Here is a 17,307-nt window from a genome sequence, read left to right on the forward strand (position 1 = left end):
AGTCCAGAGTGACACAAGAAGTTGGTGTATATTTTTGTGCATAGATAAGAAAGTCAAATCTCGATGAGATCTCATATTAATGATTTACAGACAGAAATACAGAGTTTAAAAGAGAGGTAAGTAGGAATAAACTTATCCTGTGAGACCTGCAGACATGTCTGGAAAGCCAGTTTGTGTTGCTGATTTTGAACATTATGCTAAAACATTTCTCCCCAAATCAGTGTATGATTATTACCGATCTGGAGCAGATGACCAAGAAACATTAGCAGATAATGTAGCAGCATTTTCAAGGTAGGAGAGTGATTTAAGGTTGTAGAGTGTGTGTGTGTATCTGTTTGCATTATTAGTAGATGTGGTACAATGTTAGATTTTGTGCTAACAAAACTTATTTTTTCTGCAACTTCTGTAAATTTTAGGAAGAAAACTCAATGAAATCCTCAGAACATCAGTTCTTCCCTTTCTTTCTCCCAGCTAAAATTTTCCATCAGAGCAGTCCCTAAGATTCATTAGCATGCTTTTAGCTTTACTTGCATCTTGTTTGTTTTGTTTAGGGAAGCAAAATTTCCGGGTTGGACAAATATTTAATAAAAGTTGATGAAATTGTTTCTATATAGCTGTTGTACAGACAAAGATTTCTTGTTTTATTGTGCCTTTTAGATCCCAAGTCACTTTTGACTGAACTGTTCCTCCTAAATTGAATTACTTTAGTGGCCTCCCCCACCAAGTGTCTGCACAGTATTGCTGTACAGTATTGCTGTGTCTGTACAGTATTGCTGAACTGTAGCTGTGCATCCTAGCAGTGTGGATCCCATCAGGAGCAAGGTGTGAAGGCCGTGCTCAGTACTGTATGCCTGAGCTGCATTCAAATTTCAGCCATGGTCAGCACTTAACCATGAAATATTGTAAGTGATGGGAACCAGTCAAAACTGGTTTTGACTTGCAGACTGTAGCTCTGTTCCCTGTCCTGTTGTCAAAACTCAAACTCACTCACTCCTTTGTTCTGTAAGTACTAGGTTCAACCTGGAGTAAAGCAGCGTTTGGTGGAGGAGTGTCAGAACTGATACCAAATTGCTTTGTATTGCTCTGGTTCCCCATTCCCTGAATTTCTGCTGCTGCTCAACTGCCAGAGCATCGGTTCAAGCGTGGCTGGAAGAAAGGAAGGCAGCCAGAGCTGTTGAAGGTCGCCCAATAAAGCAGTAGGAGAGCTCAGATCAGAGTCCAAAACCCAGTCCCTGGCATAAGATACACTGTCCCCCGGTTTCTGACACCTACAGCACTAGCACAGAACTTTCTTATAAGAAAGAGCATCATAATTGAAGTTGTCTGCCAGGTGGTCCTTCCTCTTTGCAAAGGTGAACCCTCCCACCTATTCTAATGGGATGTAGAACTTCAGAATCATTTGAGCACAGGTTTCCAAGGCCTGGATCTTGATTCTTAAGTGGTCCCCACTTGTAGCTGCTGAGGCACCTCTTGTAGAGTTATCAGCCCTTAGGTCTAAAATTATTGAGCGCAACATCCGTGCGTCTGATGGCTTCCTGGCAGCATATTTAGAAAGGCAAACCTTGTATATGGATTTGTGTGTATAGATTATTCTGTGTTTTGGGACTTAACTTTGGCACAAGCAACTTCAAAAAAACTTTATTATGATGATGGTGAGTGTGGCATGTCCTAACCATGGCAAGAATGTAGGACTGCTATTATGGGGTCAGTCCTTGAATCTCAGTCTTCGTGTTTTTGAACGTGTTACTCATTATCTCCCTACTCCTGAGAGCAGCTGATGGGTAAGTATTAAGTAAGATGGACTTTACACCCACAACAATCATGAAGTCAGACAACTTTGTGAAAGAAGTGCATATGTAGAGCTTTGCTAGCAATGATCAGACAGCTCTCATTGATTTCTCCAGTCAAAAGCTTAATTGTGTGCTGTTTCAGGACATAGGGTTCACCCCGATTAAATATGTTTACAATGTCTTTAAATATTTATATGTATAAATGTTTGTATTTAAATGAAAAAGAAAAAAGAATGAAATAGAACCCAGAGTGTGAATTTTGTAGCCCAGACATTTGTGGTGTGCACTGCAAGGTTATTTAGTTCGCTGGCATATCTAGAAAAAATATGTTAATTTTCAGCTCTTAATTTTTTTGGCAATGTAATGGTTGCACTTACAATAGAAATAGATTATCATTCTGGAGCAATGTAGCAAATGAATGGCTATGTTGATAGATAATGCAATACCTTTGGAATGGCTCATGCAATTTTTGGAACATGCAGGTTATATCCATTTGCTGATAAAATCAAATGTCCTGTCCTCTTGACAGCACAGGAGCTTAAAGTACTTTGGACCTGTAATCAGATACTGTAGTATAAAGTGCCCCCAAATGACCAAGGCTTAAGATGAGACTAATGATAATCACAGCGACTCTTCTCTGGCTTCTCGTTTATCTGAGATTGATGTTGATGTGAAGAATGAGTGCTTGCATCTAAACATCAGCATTTTCCTGCTAAAGCCAGATCAGTTTTTCTTTCAGTTTTCATATGAAGTGGAGACATCAGTTGCATAAATGAGGCATTAAGGACAGGGACAATTATTTAGGACGTGAGAGCATACATTACTCCCTATGGCGTCTGACTTTATTCACCTTGCGTTTGTTCTGTGTTCCAAAACACCTTGTGTCCTTCCAACACTGCTCTGTCTGGCGATTAAATTCACTCTCAAATTGTCAAGAAACCAATGGGCCTGAATAAAGAGTACGTTTCAAGACAAGGGTGAGTTGCCTTTGGCTTGATGGCGTTCAAGAAATCAATTTGAAATCTCAGCATTTTAATGAAAATAAGTGTGTGTGTTTAGGAACACATTTCCAATAATCTGCTGTGACAGGTTCTGCCACTGACTTCCAGTGGCATTTGAAGAAGATGCATTTTGTTGTCATGTACAAAGAACATCATTTCTTGTTTATTGGTGATAGCATTGATGCATATTTCCTGCAAATGTGTCGTTGTGTATTTGGGTGGTAAGGGCATTAAAATGACTGTGCATAAAATGACTGGGATCAAACAGACGTGAGGTCACAAGGAGAAGAGATGAAATGAATGCTTTTAAAAATAAGTTGGTTGTGGTTTCTGCCATGTCTTCTACCTCAGATTCACAGTGCCCTGAAAAAAGTTGCCGTATGGATGATGAGACATCTGAGAAGAGAAAATATGTTCGTTGAGCAAAAGCAGCTGTTTATTACTTGGCCCTGTGCAGCAATAGCATGTGTCTGTTATGATGGGAAGTCGGGAAGTAGGAGTTGGAGGAGACCTTAACCTCTTGTTAAGGTTATCAAAGCAGGTAGGGGCTGGGGTGGGGCCTTTGTCTGAGCAGTGTGTCCTTTCCCAAGCACTCTGCTAGTGATGCACTGTTGAAGGGATTTAGTATGAATTTGGGAAAGTGAGAGATGTTGCTTGAAAATGTTACACTTTGAAAATTTCAGTGGTTCTTCAGAGAATGAGTATGAAAAGTGAGTCTTGCCCAACTGCAAGATGTACAAGATCCCACTTGTACACTGGGAAGTACAGTGCTTGGTTTTTTTGCTTACTATTGTTAAGGGTATATCCCCATGGTTTGTCCAGAAAGTAGGTCACTTCAGATGCCTGGTAAACTTGCAGCTGAAAAAATCCATGTTAAGTGAAATCTGATGCTGCTTCTGTCAAAGAGTATAATGCAAAGGTGGTGATCCCGTCAGTGTGAGACCCAGTCAGTGCTCAGTTAGGAGGACTAATTTGCTAATGGTCTAGAGCATACAACCTAGTGAGATGCAAGGAAAAAAGCGGTGTTGTTTTTATGTTGTTGTTTGTTTATTTTAAGGGGATCAGAAGAAAAATTTGTTTAAACACTGGGGCTAATAAATCTGACACCAAAAAGCTTGTGGGCAATTATTTGATGACACTTAAGAGTGAGTGGGAAAAGAGGGTGTTTGCTGCTTCGAACAGCATTGTTAGTCTTGTATATTCTGCTGGGGGAAAATAGAAGATTTTAGCTTTTTCTGCTTCTCTGCGCTAGAAGCACTGAAGGAATTCTGCTGCTTCAGGACTGATACTCAAATGTATGCTTGGAAGTGGCAGTAAAAGGTAAAAATCCTATGGGTCGGGAACAGTTGAGAACCAGGAGACTGCAGAAGAAGGCATTTTGCATCCTTGTGCTTCTAAGCTAGCCTGTAAACATGAACAAGGTTATGTAAGGATTTGTATTTTCTTTGTATTTGCTGGAGAAAGATGTCTCAGAGCTAGGAAAAAGCCCTTGGAATGAGGATTAGGAAGAAGGGGGATAAAAGTCATGTTTACTTTGTCCCACCCTCAGCTCATTTTCCCCTGAAAAATAAGTCTGACACAATAGCATGAAAACACGTCCAAGGAGGCATACTTATAGTGTATGTCTTGGCATCAAATGTTACAGCTGAGTTCCGCAACTACATCCCTTCCAAGCATCATAACCATCTTTCTCCTCCCTGGGGAGTGCTTTCTGGAGAACTGGCATGGCCTTGTGCTCCATGGCTTAAGAAATTTGGGTCTCATCCTGACTCTGTCCCAGGTTTCTTATGGAAATTTCTCTTGATCTTCCAGTAAAATGAAGGTACTGTCTGTTTTCCCTTTTTTTCTTCTCTTCCCCTATTCCAACCTGTTTAATATGCAAGCTCAAGCTGACTGCTACTCACAGGCAGAGCATAGCCTAAGGATAACGAAGGCTCTGGTTGCTATCTCCTTGCTAATGACAGTACTCAGTTTCCATCAGGCATTTTAGTGCTGAATAGGTAGTCAGGTTCAGCAGTAGACTAAGGTTTTAATTATTTTATTCTAATTAAAACTCAATTGCCATAGTCTACATTCAGAGTCCTTTCAGAGGGAAGGGTGCATCAGTAAGACATTGAGACAGTGAGCCTATTACTGCTTGCAGAGACCCTTTGCACCTTGCTCAGAGCAAACCCCTGAGAGCTAGTACCTGCTGATGCGCACCTTCTTGGGGATTATTCTAACAATGCTTTGCTACAACGTTACCTCATTGATAAGAAAAAGTCTGATTTCATGGCTACCCCCCATGAATGCATCCATACTGAGATGGTTTGGGATATTGAAGTGCTGTCTAGCTGATGCTCTGAGAGGAATTGTTGTCCAGTTGGTGGCAGAATGCAAAGGTAAATTTTTGTGTGATGTGATGTTCAGCCTAATTGCAATTTCAGGTGGGTGTTTTTATTAGTTCTTATTTGGAGTCAGCTTCTGTCTGTATCTGAGCTGAAGGCCCCAAAGGAGAATATGGCCATGGCTCTGGGTTGGTGTGGTTTATGGTGGATACATTGGAAGCAAAGTGGGGTCAGGAACAGTTGAGTGGGTTCTGGGCCAAGTCATTCAAGGAGTAGATTATAATTTACTCTCTTGAGAAAGCAATTGCGCTACAGAGTCTTTTTCTGTACCAAATTATAGTGGCTGCATTTAGTCTTTTCCTGGAAGTCTCAATTCCTTGTGGGCTGTCCCTGGGCCTGTAGTTACTTTTCAGTGAAGGATGTGTCATACAGCAGCTTGTAACTGCTGGGGATGGGGCCTCCTGGGAACTACTGGGGGCTACTGGATTGCAAAAGGTGCCAATAGAGATGTAGTGCAGCCAATTTCCCCAACTGTCTCATCTGAATATAGATAGCTAAGCTAAGGCATGCTCCTGCTCATCTGTTTTCTGCTGGAAGAGGCATGGCAAATTCTTTGTGTGCTCTCAATGCAGACATCCATAGTATAGGGGACAAGGTGGTGTGAGAGCACTGGTCAGGCTATTTTTATCCAAAAATTCTGTATCTTTTGGCTCCCTGGTCCATTAAGGGAATGACTGAGGGAGGTGAGAGGGGAACTGGTGACTTCTGATATAGAATCTCATAGTCATTAAGGCTGGAAAAGATCTCTAAGATCACATTGTCCAACCATCATCACTACCATGCCCACTAACCCATGTCCTCCAGTGCCACATCTCTGTGGTTCTTGAATACCTCCAGGGACAGCGACACCTCCACCTCCCTGGAAGCCTGTTTCATTGTATTACCACTCCTTCTGAGAATAAGTTTTTCCTAATATCTAACCTGAGTCCTGCATATCCTCTGTAATCTAGTTCTGCCACAGAGCTTTCAGAGAAGCTAAGATTCACAGTAAACATTGTTTTGCAGCTCCTGTCTTTTCCTTCAAATAATACCAGCCAACGCTTTTCAAAGGATCTTTGCTTCCTTTGAACCCTCCATTGTTTTGTGTTTTTTTTAAATCTCTTCTAGCCTGTTTCTTCTTGGCTTTGTGCATTTTGCAGCTCCCTTTACGTGTCTGGGTCACATAATGAGCTCTAGGTCCAACACCCTGCTGCCTGGTGCTTTGTGCTGCTTCCTCCCCTCCAACTTTCACCATTTTTTCTTCTGATAACAGGAAAATCTGCCCTTGGACATTCGAGAGCTATAACCTCAATGATGCAGACGCTTTATTTTGTTTCTCTGTGTCAGATGGAAGCTGTACCCCCGGGTGCTCAGGGACGTGTCTGTAATGGACCTTTCAACTTCAGTCTTGGGGCAGAAAATCAGCATGCCGGTCTGTGTTGCGGCAACTGCTATGCAGCGCATGGCTCACCCTGATGGAGAGACGGCAACCGCTAAAGGTAAATTGTGCAGAGTCCCTGCAATCCTCTTGCTCCTATCTCTGAAGAAACAAAGTTAGGTCTTGTTGGGAAGGGGGCAGGCGAGTGATTTTTTTTTTTCAGTGTCTTCAGATGGAGAAGATAGATGCTCAGGACATCAGAGAAGGAGGTGACCTACCTGCATCCCAGATTTAAGGCGTGTGTTTTTTACCCATACATCTTCAATTGTGTTTGCAGTCTGGTAACATGTCAGTCTAGTAGCTCTTAATTTTCAAGAGTGAAAAGGGAGGAGAAAAAAGTGCTATCCACTTTAAGCCAGGTCACCCAACAAATACACACCACAAAGTGGGGATCTGGGCTCGGAGGAGACAAAGTGCGGTGAGTGCAACATCTCTGTATCGGTGATCTGGGGGCTGAGTCATGACCATAGGAGTCCTCTTTTCAACTCTTATCTATTGTAAATGCCTTCCGATTGAAGTGTGGTGTCGTTTTGGAGAACTGGCTAAGAGGTTTTTGTAATCTTCTGTAATGCAGATAAATAGATTCCCTAATTGTTTGTAGGATCAGAAGAGGCTACAGTGCTTAGCTAATATGACTGCATAATGTTAGTCCAACATCTGTTGATGGGTTATTTTTGCACTGCTTTGGCCCTTGTGGGATAGTCTCTTGGTCTTGATTTGGGAATGAAGTGGTAGAGAGAAGTCACCAGAAGTAGCGATTAAAAAATAAAAATTGTCTGATTTCTGGCTTGAGTCTCTGTCTTGGCAGCTTTGGACACTTTTTGTTTGGCTGATGAGTTGCCTGATGTCAGAAACTTCCCCGTGGTGTCCTCCTTGCCCACTTCACGAAGTTCTTCACACCATGACAGCTGCTCTGCTTTCTTGTAACAAAATATATTTCACTGGCCTGTAGGAATCCTAGATATCATTTGTAATTTAAAAAATGAAAACAGGATCTATATATTTTATATACGTTCTATAAATATAAATGTATATGTGTTTCCATGACAAGAAATGCTTGCTGTCACAAAACCTTTTATGAACCCCGGTGGCCATCCATGTCTTTGCTTCCAGAAATGCACAAGCTTTTGCCTATCTCAGAACAATCTTTTTTTTTTTTCTTTTTTCTTTGTATATAGCTCTTTGAGCATATCCCAGGGAGCCAGCAAGATAGGGGTCCTCTGGGCTAAATTTGACACAAAGATGCTTTCAAAGTGGAGCCTACAGCCTAAAAGGATGTGAGAAATGCAATAATTCAGATGTGAAACTTTCTCACTCATTTAATTCGAACTGCAAAATGATTTCCAGAAGAGGTCACACTGTTTGTGTGCAGCAGGCAGAGTCAGGGTGTGCATCTCAATACTCCAGAATGAGCAGAATAGCAGAATGAGAAAGGTTACAAGACGTATAGCTCCTGTGAGCTATTTAATTTAACAACATTTCCATGATCAATGCAGCAAATGCCAGTGTGAAGTGAATCTAATTGTAAACATTGCAGTGAGCTGATCTCAATCCCTATTAACAACCAGCATGGCTGGGATGTGCCCTGTGATGAGCTGCAGCCTTTCTGTGTTGCTGTCGTAGGGCTCCAGCAAACTTGGCCCTGTCACAAGGTTTACATTTTGCTCATCAGCAAGGAGCAGTCTGAATCTTATTTCTGTCAAAGGTTTCTTTGATAGTAGTGTATTTGAGCATACTTCTATTTTTTTTTTTTAAGAGATTTATTAGAAAGCCAGATGGTATGTGCAGGCACACTCCACACGATGGAGCTCAAATACCTTGAACTGGTTTGAGAAGCTGTGTTCTGTCAGCTGTGTTAGTGTTGTCCTGTCCTTTGGCAACACTCGTAGATTATTTCTGGCCCAGGTTATGCTGGAAGAAAACCCTGAAGCATAGTGCTGTTAAGTGCAAACACATTAATGCCATGTTAAGAGTGAGATTAGAAATGCACAAAACCCAGGATGTTCCTTAGCAAACCTTCCCACTGACACTGTTGCCTGGCCACATCTTAAGTCATAAATCTGTAACTGCATATACGATCAAGTGATAAAATCAGGCTATCTACCAGGGCTGAGTTATGGCTGTGGTAGATAACTTCATTTTGGAATTTCCTGACTCTTTCGCATTTAGTTTCAAACTTTAACATATGATTATTGCATTTAACATTCTTGGATCTTCAAGACAGCAGAGCTTGGTGTACTGGCAGTGGTTTGAATATGTGGCCAAATAAACGTATCCTTGGAGCTGGTAAAATTTTCATCACTTTCAAAGGAGAGTGCAATTAAATTCACACCCTCTGTATTGCATTAGCATTTCTTGTAGAAAAAAGTCTTTGGTTTTGTGCTCTGTTAGAGGTGGAGCAGGGCATTCAGTGCCAAGCTTTTGGTCTGACCTTATAAGATGACAGGAGTTAGCTGTAAAGTACACGTTTGGCTTAAAGCTTTCCTTAGAATTGGGACATTTGGGATCAAGGATTTTGCTACATCCAAATTCTCTTTAACTTAGCAATACCTCAGAAATGAAGTGGCCAGATTGTTGGTTGCTTTATATTGGTTCTTGCTTTAGCTGCACCACGGTTCACACAAGCCAAGAAAGTCTGATCATAGTCTTGTGGCTTTTGGAAAACACCACGTACTTGTATGCTTGAATTTTGGCTCAGGTATGTAGGAAGCGACTCATGCAGTGGTGCCTCTGCTGTTGTGATGGCCCTTGGAAAACATGGTGTGGTCTGAGTCTTGTCCCTCCTGGTCTGAGCAGGCGTAGTGAACCTTGACTCACACTCAGGAGCATGGCAGCTGCCCAGTAGAGCACCCACAGTGCACACGTGTGTGTATAGTGTGCTCAGGCAGTTCGCAGCAGGTGCCACAAGCAACAGAGCTGCCTGGCTGCGATTAAACCTCAAGAGATGGTCTCGGATTCATGTTATTTTCACCTGCAGAACAGGGTGGTACAGGTAGAAATAACAAGCTTTTTCCATGCTTCAAAAGCAATGCCTAATCCTCCCAGCTACTTCTATTAAGCAACAACATTTTGCTTTGAAATGCTGTATTCTTTCAGTACCTTCATCCACAGAGAAGGGCATCTATGTCATGCTGTCTCTCATTGGATAAAACTCCCTTTCCTTGCAGACCCTTTGCTTCGTGGCTTGTTGAATTTTTGAGAACTGCTGCTGCTCAAGTGACACTCCCGCACAAGTGACCAAGCTGGTGGGAAAGAGCATGTATCTGATCTTAAATAGGTCTAAGTCAGGCTGATTCTCTTAAACACACCTTCATCAACAATCCTGTTTCATTGATAAAGGTTATTTTTTTTAGAAAAAACATTGAATTGTGATATTAAAAGTTCCTAATGATAAGACTGAACACAATGTTTGTAAGTCACTCTAAAGTTTAACTAATTCCACTCTTAACAGTATAGGCTGTAATTATGGTCAGAACTTGCATGATTTCAAATTCTAGAGAGTAGATTGTTATCCTTTTGTTAACTAGACTATGTAGATATATTTATATAGGCAGCAATATGTTTCCTCCTCAGCTTTTCTTGCCTAAATGGACTTGGAGTTCTTCCTTATAGAGAATGCTTCCTTGTCCTTTAAACAATTCCATGGATCTTGGCAGAAGTTAATCCATTTTTTTCAGGGCTTTCTTTAAGTATATTCCCTGGATTTTAGTTACAGTCAATTGGTGTGTATGGAAATGTTGCAAATAATGGATTTTCTTTTCATGAGAAACTGAAAAATTGGGTGGAAAATGGTTTTGGATTAACTGACATGTTTAATTTGATCTAAAAGACAACGTTTTATTGAATTTTCCTACTAGCCAATGCTTTTAACCATAGCTTACTTTTGAAACATAAGTGTTAGCTTGGAAAAAAACATTTCCATTTTGAAAATATCAACGTGTGACATTTTGACTTAGAGTGATTTTTTTCTTGTCCTTCTCACTCAAATTTCAACTCTGTTAACTAAAAATATTTGCCAAATTTGATGAATAATTTTAGCCACCATTAAAGAGTAAAGGGCTTCTCTCAAAACACCTTTCAGCGGAAATTTTCTAATTCTACACAGTATTTTTCTGTTGTCCGAAAAATGTCCACTATTTCTTCATGCAATGACATGAATTTGCCACCCCAGCTTCACAATGTGCTCACAAACCACTGTGATTTCCATATAGTCTTCAGTCAGTACTCCTTTGAAGTGAAGTAGGACTCATGGTCCTGTAAATGAGATTCACCTTGCAGTATACTTAAGCTGGATACTGCTTAAGATTTTATTTCTTAACAAGAAATAGCAGTTTCTTGATATCTCAGTTCATCATTAACGGATATGAACAATTATTTTTATCAAGACTTCTACTCTGTTATATATTGATGCTATTTACATAATCCTGTCTTAATTCTTACTGACTTATTTCCTAGTATTCTGTTGGTTCAACTCAGAAGCAGTACTGCAGTAACTGATTTCTCTTAAACTTGCTTAAAATTAGGCTGAACAGCTTGGGTGTTTTCTTGGCCAGATCTTTTGAAAAATTGGAATGTTAGTTGTTCAGATCTGATGATTTTATTTACTCTCTGCAATTGCTCTCAAACGGGTTTCTGAGTTACTTCTGACTCAAGAAGGATTTCACCACCACCTGAGATGCATCTGCACAGTCTACTTTGCCAAATAGAGAATAGGAATACTGACTGAAATGCTTTCTCCAACTCTGTTTAGTTACTGTCAGCCCTATCATTTTCACCTAGGCTGGGAGCAATACCTTATTCCTTTGGCTTTAACAGACTTATGAAAATGTTTTTCATTTTCTTTAGTGCTGCTGGTCCTCTGAATTCAGGTTCTTTGTGCTCATCTGGTGTGCCCATCCATGACACCAAGTGAGGGATTTTGTTGTCTGTTGCTCTCTGTGCTCAGCCACAGTGACTACAGTAGGACTTTGTACCCATCCCTCACCTGCTGTTCTTATCATGACCCTCCCTTCCCCCCCCCCAGAAAAAAAACAAAAACAAAAAAAACCTCTGTATTATAGTTTGGTATGGCTGGGGGACTTTCTGGTATAATTATACACAGGCTCTCTAGCATGATAGACCTTCCAGACTGACTAGATCCATTTTGGCCCTGCTGCCCGCAGTTTTCCTGCACAGCTGACAAAATGTTGTGTCAACAAACTGCAGGCCCAGCTTGCACAGAAAGTTTTGAAAGGGGTAAGTGAGGTAAGGCTGGGCAGGAGATCTCTCAGCCAAGTGCATTTCATCAAGAGACTAATGTTAAGTAATTTAAACAACTCTGTTTCTTAGGAGATGCAGCTCAAAGAACATAGCTACTGAGAAATACCACAGTGACAAAAGGACACCATGTTGATCCCAAATGTGTCCTTTGCCCCCTAATTCAGGGACAGCGGGTAAAGGGAGAAGTGACTCCAGTGGGGCATTTTGACTGCCATGAGATGCCCCTGAATGGAAAGCAAGGGGAATTTGCACAGGAAAGAAAGAGCAAGATTTACCATTCTCATACAAGACAACCATGACAAAATATGAAAGCTCAAACTGGACTCTCCTCCAGCATCCTCTGCTGAAATATATGCTCTGGGTTGCCTGCAGGAGTAAACTCTGTACCTTTTTATACCAGTTAATGGAGTGATATGCCATCAGAGGTGGGAAGGAGGCACGATTTCAGGATAAAAAATTGGGTTGAGATATGTTATTACAGAATCATGGAATTGTTTGAGTTGGAAGGAGCCTGAAAAACCATCTGGTTCCAACCCTCTGCTGTGGGCAAGGACACTTCTACTAGATCAGGCTGGCCAGGGCCACATCCAACCCAGCCTTGAATGTCTCCAGGGTTGGGGCACCCACAGCTTCTCCAGGCAGCTGTGCCAGTGCCTCACCAATATTACTGTTTTCCTGTGGACTTCCTAATTAAGACCTGTTCCATTGCCAGCCTTGATTTGTTGTCGCATGTTGTCAATGGAAATACCCAATATTGAAGAAAATTCCTCTTTATTGAAGTTTATCTTACCTTGTGAGATGTCTTTGAGGCTCAGTTCATGTATGTCCAGTGTCTCTAGGCTTCCCCAGGCGAAGTGTAGGCAGATAGCAATGTGGCTGAGGCACCTGTGCAGCTGAGTCAGTGGAGCTTCCCCTCACCTAAGCACCCCATAATATCCCTATTTGTGGCGCATTGGGCCTTGTAATTGTGTGAAGCACAAAAAACTTGAAGCTTCACAATCCTGATAGTGACAACATCCCCCAATCTTTCCTGTGTGCCCATGTGTGCCTGCTGCCAAGCTTTGAGCGCTGTCACTGATCTCACTGGGAACCTGCAATGTGTACAAAGGTAAATGTATCCTTCAGGGAATGTTCTGGACTTCGGCTTAAAAGATGACCTTTTTTAAAGAAAAATAATTATCTGGATTGGCATGAAGAAAGGCTGGTAAAAAAAAACAAAATTAAAGATCTGATGTTTAAGCTTTGCCAAATGTTGCCTGTTGCTGAAAGAGTTTCTCATGAGAATATGGATCCTGTACTGACTTGAAATAATAAGTAGAAATATTTGCAGTCCCCCAGATTTGAAATGTAAAATACAATTGTTAAAAGAATTGAACTCTTTCTGTTTTCTTCAACTGTTGTTAGACGTGTAAGAAATGTGAGTATATTTTTAACAAATCCTGATTTGAGGTAGGAAAAAAACTGGCAGTACTTCAAGACTATCATCTTTTCTAAAGTCTACAAAAATGGCAAAATGAGCTTTGAGGGATCAATGTAATGCATAGATCAACCTGGGATCTCTAAAATACCAGAATTTTTTTTGTGCAGAGACTTCGAATTTTGCCATGAAAATCCAAAATACGCATTGAGTTGAGCTGCTGCTGTACCAGATAGTGGTTAACTTCATAGGTCAGACAAGGGAAGAATTTTGTGATTATATTTTCTGCTTTTGCAACAATTCTCATGTCCTTAAGGCCGTATATGTTGAGTTGAGAATAAGAGATTATAGATAAATGAATACTTAGAAACAGATTCAACCATAACATTTACATTTTTTCCCCTTATCTGATCTGAGGGTTTTGCAATTGCTGGATTAGTTAACCCTCTCTCATTTACAAACTCATTCTTGACAGAGCAACTAGAATGTTGATCCATTGTTTCTTAGCATCACATAATGGACTTGATTGAGCAAATCACTTTGAATTGGAGTTGTGACATCCCATTCAATATATGTTTCTTGATTTTTAGAAGAAATTTATTTCTGGGTACTTCTCTGAGAATGAACTGCTTCTGGTAATTTTAATGAGACTGATCAAAGGATTACAATGTAGAGGATCTTGGTTCTTTGCTAGGTGGGTGCTTGTTGCACCACTGGAATCTTGTTCTCTCTGGCACATCCTTCCACATACCTTAGAGGGGCTCTTTTGGTTAGTTACTAGTATGAGGTCAGCCTGGGATTTTAATAAGATGAATGGAGTCATTTCTTTTCCTCCACTGAATAATATTTTGAGTCAGTTAATATTTATACTTTATTTCAGCCCAGATTTTCATTCCTATGCATTTTAGTCAAACAAGAACAGCAACAGCAGGAATAACTGAAACTGAATTTAAAATTGCAGTGATTGAAGTGGATGGCTGCAGTGTAATTCAGCTTATCTACCTTTAATCATTTACACACATCTATTTTCCCTGAGGCTGCCTTTATAGCCAGTGGGAAGAACTGTACCCTGTACATTCCTATTTCACTTCACTGACTTGAAATGGCAATCTAGGAGACTATCCCATGTGCGTATGCCTGTATTTGATCAGATAAATAATTTTTATTTAGACAATGGATGCATTTCCTGTCGGGCTGGTTGACTACTGAATACTATAAAAGCAATTGACCTGTGAGATATTTTTCAATGAACAGTTTGACTTCTTTACACTTTTGATTAAGTTGTTGTCTGTGTTTAAGGGGTTGGTAAAGAAAATAAATCAGTTGTTTGTAAAGCACTTTTTCTCAGGCAGTGAGTGATAAGCTACCTTACCTCATTTTCTATTAGGACAGTGTAGATCCTTCTACATCTGTTTGCCTTATATTTTGCCTTTTGTGATGTATGCTGTTTTTTTGGAAGCAGAAGGTAAATGGGCAGCACTTTCTGAAGCCTCTTTTAGATGTCTCTTTAGGCTAGTCTTTAAAATCCGTTGGTTCTACAGGTTACAGCTCTTCATGGAGTAGCAAAATCTGCAAGACAAAAGAGTGAAGCATGGCTGCTTCCAGTGACTGAAAGCTGCCTTGTGGCTGTAGGAGGGTGTATCCAATTTGCTTGAGCAAGTTCTTCATGAAATTCCATTCTGAGATCTGTAATTCTTATCTAATAAAATGCTGTCATAAAGATCACTTTTGAATGCCTCCCACAGGCTGGAGATGAGGTTTTGAAACAGAAGTCTATTTACATTAAAAATATGTGTACTGTAGTAGACCAAGAATAATAAGGCTTTATGTAATATTTGAGTTTTACGGTGTTTTCCTTTACATTAAGTAATAGATTACTCCTAAAATAAGTAATAATATATTCTCAAAAATATAGTTGTATGAGGTTAGCTGGTTTGTCATTCAGCCCAGGTTGGAAATCAGCCTCATGGAGGCAGCCAGGACAGAATCTTGAGCTGCTTGACCCCATCTGGGATTGTTTGGTGATGTTTAAACTTTGGCTGCTCACTCCTTATGATGGATTTCACTGCAATGCTTTTGAAGGAAGGGGGAGGAAAAGAGCCCAACATTCAGTGTGAACTCTCATCTTTTTGGCCTTAGTGGAGCTTTTTGGAGACTACTTTGCTGGCATATTCTCTTTTAGGAACTGCTGGGTGGAGACTGCAAAGACTGAAAGTTTGTGTGGGATCACATGATAGATGTGGGGTTTCCCTCCTTCAGGTGATGAGGCAGAGGTGTCAGAAGAAAGAATGGTGGAGGCTCCCCATCAAGTCTTTTAGTCCCCATTGATCCTGTATGTGCATTGATATTAAATGTCGTCCTGTGGATGGCAGTTTTCATAACACCAGCTTTGTATTCCTAAGTTTATCTGCACTCTTGGGTAGGTTTGGAGCTGAATGGGAATGCTATTCAATGTTTAGGGGGAGCCAACTCATCTTTTAGTTTTTCAGCTGGAGAAAATGCAATTAGCTACTTAATCTGTTCTCCACTAAATTGTACTACCACACTCGTTTACTACCACTTGCAATGTATAACTACACAGACATGTTCAACTTGTACTATTACTTTTACAAGCAAATACTTCAGGAACTGATCTATTGCCCATTTTATAAAATGGTAAATGAACAACAGAATGATGTTTTAACATAATTCAAAATGCAAGGAGAGAGGAAATAAAATCCTTTCTTGTGTGTGTAGGAGAAATGAAATCGTTCCCTTGTAAGTATGACCATCCTTTCAGCTCAGTACTTAGTGAGAGTGACACTACACTTAAGCTGGTTCTTTTGGCTTACTTCTATGGGAAATTCCTTTGTGGAGAATGAGAAGCTCTCGACCTTGCAGCCAGTAGCTACCTTTTTATAATTACTAAGAACCGTAAAAAGAGAAACATTTGTTAGATGAGAGATCCTAGACATAATGGGAATCATAGCTATGTAATAAGATTGTCTGCTGGACTGCGTCCTTTTCTCTTTTTCATGTTCTGGAATACTCTATAGGGATGAAAATAGGCACCTTTCTCAGAGAAGTGGTGGGAGAGGCCTTCAGTAAAAAATGTGCAATGCTAGTGAACATTCTAGAAGTGGGAAAAAGTTGCTAAAAGGCCATGATCAAAACTTACCAAAGTAGCAAGTGCTTGTGGGGAGCATATGTGGCAGTGGTGAGGAGGACTGAGGTACAATGTTGATAATGACAGTCCTAAAATACCAACCTGTGCAGCCATGTGGCAGCAGTCAGAAAGCTGAAACCTTAAATGCATTTTTTTTAGATTGTTTAAGACTGTAAGTATGTGAACATGTGTTTAAATGTGTGTTCTAAAATTCTGATAAGCGATAGCCAAACTCTAGGGTCTTACAAATAGGTTCCCATTAGGATGAATAATTAATAAGAGATTATATTTATTTCAATTATAATGCCTTTTTTTTTCTAATATTGAAACAGGGGTCATCCCAAACATTATGCTGGCAGCAACTTATGTTAATTGGCCTATAAGCACAGAAAATAAACCAGAGAGCTCTCACAGCAGCCCACTGTCAGAAACTATCAATATAATATTTACTGGAGGGCTGAGAACACATTAAAACTGAGGAAAGGCAGTGTGAAATTACATGCACTGACACTCGTGTTTCGGACAGTCTTGAAAGTGACCTTGTGTTCCTCCAGCATGCCAGGCAATGGGGACAGGAATGATGCTGAGCTCCTGGGCCACCTCCTCCATTGAAGAAGTTGCTGAAGCAGCTCCTGGAGGCCTCCGCTGGCTGCAGCTTTATGTGTACAAGGACCGAGAGGTTACCAAATCACTAGTGAAGCGTGCAGAGAGAGCAGGTTACAAAGGAATCTTTGTGACTGTGGACACACCGTTCCTCGGAAGGCGTATTGATGATGTGCGCAACAAGTTCCAGCTTCTCCCCCACCTCAGGTAGGTGCCTCCAGTTGGGGTGTGGGGTGAGCGTGCTGCAGTGCAACCTGTCTTCCGGATGACACACACTGAGCTCATGTA

At 40.7% G+C, this 17,307-nt stretch overlaps 1 protein-coding gene across 3 annotated transcripts in view; it reads left to right on the forward strand.

Annotated features, from left to right (window-relative positions):
* Positions 1 to 17,307, forward strand: part of HAO1 (hydroxyacid oxidase 1) — a 26,469-nt gene continuing 9,162 nt past the window's right edge. Inside the window, exons 1-3 of one of the 3 annotated variants that reach the window (XM_090134868.1) lie at positions 1 to 116; positions 6,505 to 6,656; positions 16,971 to 17,226. In XM_090134868.1, the coding sequence (XP_089990994.1) occupies positions 64 to 116; positions 6,505 to 6,656; positions 16,971 to 17,226 (461 nt within the window). In that variant the 5' untranslated portion in view covers positions 1 to 63. The other 2 variants (XM_090134867.1, XM_090134869.1) reach the window with 2 other exon arrangements.

This window comes from Phasianus colchicus, chromosome 2 (assembly GCF_987193195.1).
Source record: "Phasianus colchicus chromosome 2, bPhaCol1.hap1.1, whole genome shotgun sequence".
NCBI lineage: Eukaryota > Metazoa > Chordata > Aves > Galliformes > Phasianidae > Phasianus > Phasianus colchicus.